General features: G+C 46.4%; 1 protein-coding gene across 1 annotated transcript in view; it reads left to right on the top strand.

The window, feature by feature from the left end:
- Positions 1 to 1,057: 1,057 nt before the first annotated feature.
- LOC137347768 (protein AMBP-like) overlaps positions 1,058 to 7,883 on the top strand; it is a 57,395-nt gene continuing 50,569 nt past the window's right edge. The window contains exon 1 of the mRNA XM_068012716.1: positions 1,058 to 1,242. Coding sequence (XP_067868817.1) covers positions 1,129 to 1,242 — 114 coding nt within the window. The 5' untranslated portion in view covers positions 1,058 to 1,128. The remainder of the gene's footprint in view (positions 1,243 to 7,883) is intronic.

The raw sequence follows: 7,883 nt of genomic DNA, 5'->3' as shown, positions 1-7,883 counted from the left end.
ATCTTGTACACCTCGATCAGGTCACCTCTCAGTCTTCTCTGCTCCACTGAAAACAACCCAAGCCTATCCAACCTCTCTTCATAGCTTAAATGTTACATCCCAGGCAACATTCTGGTGAATCGCCTCTGCACCCCCTCCAGTGCAATCACATCCTTCCTATAATGTGGTGACCAGAATTGCACACAGAACTCAAGCTGTGGCCATACCAAAGTTCTATACAACTCCAACATGACCTCACATAGCAGCCTGGGATACATCTCATCTGCCCATTTTTGAGTCAGGTCTCTGTTACCAGCTTAACATCATATTCCCCCATGTCTATCTGTGCCTGCAGCTCACCAACCTTATTTACCACACTTGGTGCATTTACATACAAGCACTGGCCTCTTGAACAGCCCTGATTTTCATCGCTCCACCATTGGTGCTGCTCCTTCAGTGGCCAGGTTCCGGAACTCTGGAATTTCCTCCCTAAACCTTTGCACTTCTCCTTTAAGACGCTGCTTCAAAAACACTTGTCCTAAGATCTTTTTATGTGGGTCAGTGTCAAATTTTTTGAATGATTACGCCCTTGTGAAACATCTTGGGATATTGGACTACAGTAAAGGTGGTAAATGAATCTAAGGTGTTGTCATATACAGGAGGAAATTCCCCAATAATATACTGTTCGCTATTTTCAGATGAAAGTAAAGAATTCTTTCTCTACAGCAGGGGAGCACCGTGGGTCCATTTTGCACCAGAACCCCAATGAATCCAGACACCTCACAAACATATGTAAACAACAGAATATTCTGAATTTATAAGTCCCAGTAAGTAGGTATGATACCAAGTAATAACCAACGCATGGATGTTATCTGCGTAATCTAATCCCTCCCTCCTGCACACTCCCCATACACCATCTGATCTGTCTGATATCAGTTTGTCTGATCTGCCGTCTGGGTTTTTGTTGATTTCTCAGTAGTTCTATTGAGTTGTGATTAATGATTAATAAGAAGAATCAACAGTGGATATTTGACGAACTCTTGCTCTAAATAAACTGGGATTGGGACATCTTGAGGCAGTTTGCTCCCTCTTGCTCCACGTTGTCAGTCTATTCTTTTTTTTGGAACAGACCAGAGCTGACCAGAGAAGATGAGATATGGTATTGCGCTGCTGTTTGCTGTACTGTCCCTGGGAACCGGAGCTGCTGTCCCACTGAATGCAACCGACAATGTTCAGATTCAGGAAAACTTTGATTTGAATCAGGTAATTGATGTCATATTTAATGTCACAACTCTGGGTCCTGGGTTTGAGGACAGTTGTTAATACAGCAGTTCTGGTTCCTGGATTTGGGCAATGTAGTTAATGCAGCAACTGTGGGCCCTGGGTTTAGGGACTGTAGTTTTTAAAAATTAATTCATGTGATGTGTTGCCCATCCATAATTGCCCTTGAGAAGGTGGTGGTGAGCCACTTTCTTGAACTGCTGCAGTCCATCTGGTGTGTGGGAACACCCACAGTACTGTTAGGAAGGGAGTTCCAGGATTTTGACCCAACGACAGTGAAGGAAGGTGATATAGTTCCAAGTCAGGATGGTGTTTGGCTTGGAGGGGAATTTGCAGGCAGTGGTGTTCCCATGCATCTGCTGCCCTTATCCTTCTAGGTGGTAGAGATCGCGGGTTTGGAAGGTACTGTCGAGGAGGCCTTGGTGAGTTGCTGCAGTGCATCTTGTAAATGGTACATACTGCTGCCACTGTGCATGGTGGTGGAGGGAGTGAATGTTTAAGGTGGTGGATGGGGTGCCAATCAAGTGTGCTGCTGTGTCCTGGATGGTGTTGAGCTTCTTGAGTGTTGTTGGAGCCGCACTCATCCAGGAAATTGGAGAATATTCCTTTAGACTTCTGACTTGTACTTTTTAGATGGTGGATGGGCTTTGGGGAGTCAGGAGGTGAGTTACTCACCACAGACAGAACTCCCTGCCTCCAACCTGGTCCTGTAGCCACAGCATTTATATCGCTGATTCAGTTAAGTTTCTGGTCAATGGTAACCCCCAGGATGTTGATGGTGGACTATTGAACATCAAGGAGAGATGGTTAGATTCTCTCATGTTGGAGATCATCATTGCCTGGCATTTCTGTGGCACAAATGTTACTTGTCACTTATCAGCTCAAGCCTGAATGTTGTCCAGGTCTTGCTGCATGTGGACACTGCTTCAGTTTCTGAAGTGTTGTGAATGGTACGGAACACTGGGCTCAAGGACTGTAGTTAATGCAGCTGCTCTGGGAACCAACCTCACTTTCCTCTCTAAAGTCCTTGAATGTATTGTCATCTTTGAAATCTGTGCCCATCTTTCCTGGAGGTTCACATTTGAACCCTTCTTTTACGAGCTCACAGGACACCAGTCTGGTGTGAACAGTGGCTTTAATGAAACTGACTGTAATGGCTGCGAGCAGCCTCATGGTAGAGGTCACATGACTACAGCAAGCCAGGAGGCACATTGGTACAGTATTACATTTCTATGCCAAACATCCCCCTTTTCATACACAAAAAAAATCAAAACAAATGTGCATGCATTATCATTGACACTGTGAGTTCCCCAAGTTACCCACTATGCACACAACGATCCTCATACATTAGTAGTTTGTCATTGTCAGTCTCTGCACATGCATTGCACACATGGTCATTAAACTATGCCAATCTCTTAATGGTACACATGCACATTGTCGTTGCTGTTCCTCTGGTTGATTTTCCTTCTCCGGAGAGTGACGTTCCCATGTCACTTGTTGCTGTAGTAACTGTTGTTCCGTTTCCATTGTTGGGGTGCTGTGGACCTCTGGGGCTAATGGTTGTTCTGTGATCTGTGTAGTTGGTGAGTTCTGATCCTCTTGATCGGTTGCCTGTCGTGAAGGAACAGCTTTTGCAGTTGTGCTTATCTGCCTGCAGTTGTGACGGTATCTCTGGTCCTTCACTGCCATCGACTACACTGCTTACTGCTTTATGCAGGTCCCTAGTTGTCACATGGGCTGACTCTTGTTGAGCGTGTTAAAGGTTTGTATTGGCTCTTCAATGCTCAATTCTGTCAATATTTCGGCAGTTTTGTCAAAATGAAATTTGGCTTTTTGCCATTTCACCGTGATTTTGTCTGCCTGTTCTGCGGAATCCGAGCACTCCTTCCCCACAGCCTCCGCCTCGGGTGCCTGAGCAGACGACTGCCAGATCTTCCTCTTCCTCACCACCTGTCTGACTCGCGTCACCTTGCGACCGGCAAAGGAATTCTCGTTCCAGCGCCAGTGGCCGCTCCTGTAGGCCATCTCCTGGGTTTTCTCTTTTTGCACTTTGAGGGTTACCAGTCCAAGCTTTCGACTTGTTTCTGCTGACATGAGTGGCTTTTGCTTGCCGTCTATGATTTGGAACTCCAGTTCTTCATTTTTGCCATTGCAATGCGCTCTCAGAGTAACTTGTCCGCTTGGCACTAGTATGGTGCCATCATATAGCCTCAACCTTCCTTTTGAGGGCTTCACTTTTGGATCGCCATGTTGAGCCACTTCGCACAAGTCTGTGAAGGTCATGATGTTGCATGACACACCGGTGTTGAATTGGCACTTTATGGTGAATTGATATTCTCCTTCTGCAGTCATCATTCCAACAGTCACAAACCATTTGTCACCGATCGACCTGTCTGAACTAACCCTTTGTACGTTGTATAGTGATTCGTCAGAATCTTCGGCTGATGTCTCTCCAGTGGCCATCTATACCTGCTTGTTGTGCTTCCTTCTCGCCAAACACTTGCGTGCAAAATGATGCAGCTTCTTGCAGTGTTCTCACTGCTCTCCCCACGCTGGACATGCCTTCTTTTCCTGTGCGTGATGTCCTCCGCAGTATTTGCATCCTGCCCTTTGTCTCTGACCTTTCTGCCCTTTCAGCCTGGAAGGTCTATCAGCATAATGCAAGGTCTGGTCTGTTTTGCCATGAATATGCTCTAGCTTCTGATTGACAACCTCAGTGTTTCTGCACATGTCGATCGCATTCCTGAGAGTTAGTTTCTCCTCTCTCAGTAGATGTGTGCTCTCTTATGCCTAATACAATCCTGTCTTCAATTAGATCACCTTTTAGTTGCGCAAATTCACAGGAATCTGTGAGCTGTGTTAATGTAGTCACGTATTGATCAATGGGCTCTTTTTACCTTGGGCCCAAATATTGAACACATACCGTTCATGGGTTACATTCACTTGGGGTTCAAAGCATGCCTTCAAGGCTTTCAAAATTTCTGCCTTCCGTTTATTTTTGTTCTTCAGAGAGATTTAGGGTAGAATACACTTTGTAACAGTCTCTCCCCAACAGTGATAAAAGTGTAGCTACTCGCAGCCGCTCTGGTTTGTTAATTAAATCTGTTGCAATTTCATAATTTTGTCATTGCGAGTAGAAGAACTGCCAATTATGCTTCATATTACCTTTCATTTCAACCAGCACAGGCAGAGGAACATTTGCAGCCATTGTCTTACCCTGTGCTTTCAGCTGTTTCTTTGTTCCTTTTCTGTGGCTTCCTGTTGCTTTTAGCAACTTTTAGCAGTTCTGACCATTCCTGTGGCCTTTGTTCCTGAGCTGTGTGTCTCACAGCTCTTCACCACTCAATCTCAGCTCTACTCTGACACCATATTGTGAGCCCACAGGACACCAATCTGGTGTGAACAGTGTCTTGAATGAAACTGACTGTGATGGCTGCCTGCAGTCGGAGTGCCTCTTCGTAGAGAGTACATGACAATTGCATGCCAGGAGGCACATTGGTACAGTATTGTATTTCTATTCCAAAAACCCTGCAATCAGGTTTCTGCCCTTGCCACGGTAACAAAACTGCTCTTATCAAAGTCACACCCTATGTGACTGTGACTATGGTAAACTATCCCTCCTTGTCCTGCTTGAACTCTCTGAAACCTTTGACATGGTTGACCACACCATCTTCCTCCAACGGCTCTCCACTGTTGTCCACCAAGGTGCGACTGCACTCACCTGGTTCCAATCTTATCTATCAAGCCGTAGCCGAAGAATTACTTGCAATGGCTTCTCTTTCTGCTCCCACACAGTTCCATCTAGTGGCCCCCAAGGATCTATCCTTGGCTACCTCCTATTTCTTACCTACACGCTGCCGCACAGCGATATTAAAAACACAATGTTAGTTTTCACAAGTATGCTGATGACACCCAAATGTATCTCACCACCTCTCTCAACCCTTCCAATCTCTCTAAATTATCAGACTGCTTATTTGACATCCACTACTGGATGTACAGAAATGTCCTCCAGTTAAATACTGGAAAGACTGAAGCTATTATCTTTGTTCCATGTTACAAACTCCTTTCCTAGCTCCTGATTCTATCCTTGCCCCTGGCAACTGTCTGAGGCTGAACCAGACTGTTCTCAACCTCGGTGTCATATTTGACCCCGAGATGAGCCTCCGATCACATATCTGGGCCATCACTGAGATCATCTCTTTCGACCTTCGAATTTTGTCCCCGCGCCAGCTCATCTGCTGCTGAAACCTTCATTCATGCCTTTGTTACCACTAGACTTGACTATTCCAATGCAGTCCTAGCTGGTCTCCCACATTCTACCCTCTGTAAACTTGAGGTCATCCAAAACTTGGCTGTCCGTGTCCTTACTTGCACCATGTCCCTTTCAGCTGTTATCCCTGTGCTCACTGACCTAAATTGGTTTGCAGTTAAGCAACACCTCAATTTAAACATTCTCATTCTTGTTTTCAAATCCCTCCAGGGCCTCTCCCCTCCCTATCTCTGTAATCTCCTCCAGCCGCATAGCCCTGCATTACTCTAATTCTGGTCTCTTGAACATCCGTGATTTTAATCGCTCCACCATTGGTGGCCATGCCTTCAGCTGCCTCGGCCCTAAGCTCTGGAATTCCCTCCATAAACCCCTCTGCCTCTCTACCTCTCTTTCCTCCTTAAACAGACTCCTTAAAACATCCCTCTTTGATCACGCTTTTGGTCTTTTAGCCTAATATCTCCTGATGTGGCTCGGTGTCAAATTTTGATTTTTTAACGTTCCTGTGAGGCGTCTTGGGACATTTTATTATGTTAAAGCACTTTATGAATACAAGCTGTTGTTGTTGAGTTTAGTGGACAGTAGTTAATGCAGTAACTCTGGGTCTGGGTTTGGGGACAGTAGTTAATGCAGTAACTCTGGGTCTGGGTTTGGGGACTGTAGTTAGTGCAGTAACTCTGGGTCTGGGTTTGGGGACTGTAGTTAGTGCAGTAGCTCTGGGTCTGGGTTTGGGGACTGTAGTTAGTGCAGTAACTCTGGGTCTGGGTTTGGGGAGTTTAGTTACTGCTGTAACTCTGGGTCTAGGCTGGGGACTGTAGTTAATGCAGTAACTCTGGGTCTGGCATTGGGGACTGTAGTTAATGCAGTAATTCTGGGTCTAGGTTTGGGGACTGTAGTTAATGCAGTAACTCTGGGTCTGGGTTTGGGGACTGTAGTTAGTGCAGTAACTCAGGGTCTAGGTTTTGGGATTGTAGCTAGTGCAGTAACTTTGGGTCTGGGTTTGAGGACTGTAGTTAGTGCAGTACCTCTGCATCTAGGTTTGGGGACTGTAGTTAATGCCGTAACTCTGGGTCTGGGTTTGGGGACTTTAGTTACTGCAGTAACTCTGGGTCTAGGTTTGGGGACTGCAGTTAGTGCAGTAACTCTGGGTCAGGGTTTGGGGACTGTAGTTAGTGCAGTAACTCTGGGTCTAGGTTTGGGGCCTGTAGTTAATGCAGTAGCTCTATGTCCTGGGTTGAGTGGACTGTAGATAATGCAGTAACTCTGGGTCTGGCTTTGGGGACTGCAGTTAGTGCAGTAACTCAGGGTCCAGGTTTGAGGCCTGTAGTTAATGCAGTAGCTCTGGGTCCTGGGTTGAGTGGACTGTAGATAATGCAGTAACTCTGGGTCTGGCTTTGGGGACTGTAGTTAGTGCAGTAACTCTGGGTCTGGCTTTGGGGACTGTAGTTAATGCAGTAACTCTGGGTCTGGGTTTGGGGACCGTAGATAACGCAGTAACTCTGGGTCTGGGTTTGGGGACTGTAGTTAGTGCAGTAACTCTGGGTCTGGGTTTGGGGACAGTAGTTAGTGCAGTAACTCTGGGTCTAGGTTTGGGGACTGTAGTTAGTGCAGTAACTCTGGGTCTGGGTTGGGGGACTGTAGTTAGTGCAGTAACTCTGGGTCTGGGTTTGGGGACAGTAGTTAGTGCAGTAACTCTGGGTCTAGGTTTGGGGACTGTAGTTCGTGCAGTAACTCTGGGTCTGGGTTTGGGGACTGTAGTTAGTGCAGTAACTCTGGGGCTGGGTTTGGGGACAGTAGTTAGTGCAGTAAATCTGGGTCTGTGTTTGGGGACTGTAGTTAGTGCAGTAAATCTGGGTCTGTGTTTGGGGACTGTAGTTAGTGCAGTAACTCTGGGTCCTGGATTTGGGGACTGTAGTTAGTGCTGTAAGTCTGGGTCTGGGTTTAGTGGACTGTAGTTAGTGCAGTAACTCTGGGTCTAGGTTTAGTGGACTGTAGTTAATGCAGTAACACTGGGTCTAGGTTTGGGGACTGCAGTTAGTGCAGTAACTCTGGGTCTAGGTTTGGGGACTGCAGTTAGTGCAGTAACTCAGGGTCTAGGTTTCGTCGACTGCAGTTAATGCAGTAACACTGGGTCTGGGTTTGGGGACTGTAGTTAATGCAGTAACTCTGGGTCCTGGGTTTAGTGGACTGTAGTTAATACAGTAACTCTGGGTCTGGCTTTGGGGACTGTAGTTAGTGCAGTAACTCTGGGGCTGGGTTTGGGGACAGTAGTTAGTGCAGTAAATCTGGGTCTGTGTTTGGGGACTGTAGTTAGTGCAGTAAATCTGGGTCTGTGTTTGGGGACTGTAGTTAGTGC

This window comes from Heterodontus francisci, chromosome 32 (genome assembly GCF_036365525.1).
Source record: "Heterodontus francisci isolate sHetFra1 chromosome 32, sHetFra1.hap1, whole genome shotgun sequence".
In the NCBI taxonomy this organism is placed as follows: Eukaryota; Metazoa; Chordata; class Chondrichthyes; order Heterodontiformes; family Heterodontidae; genus Heterodontus; species Heterodontus francisci.
Note: the sequence above shows the minus strand (reverse complement) of the source record. Positions and strands in the feature narration are given on the sequence as shown.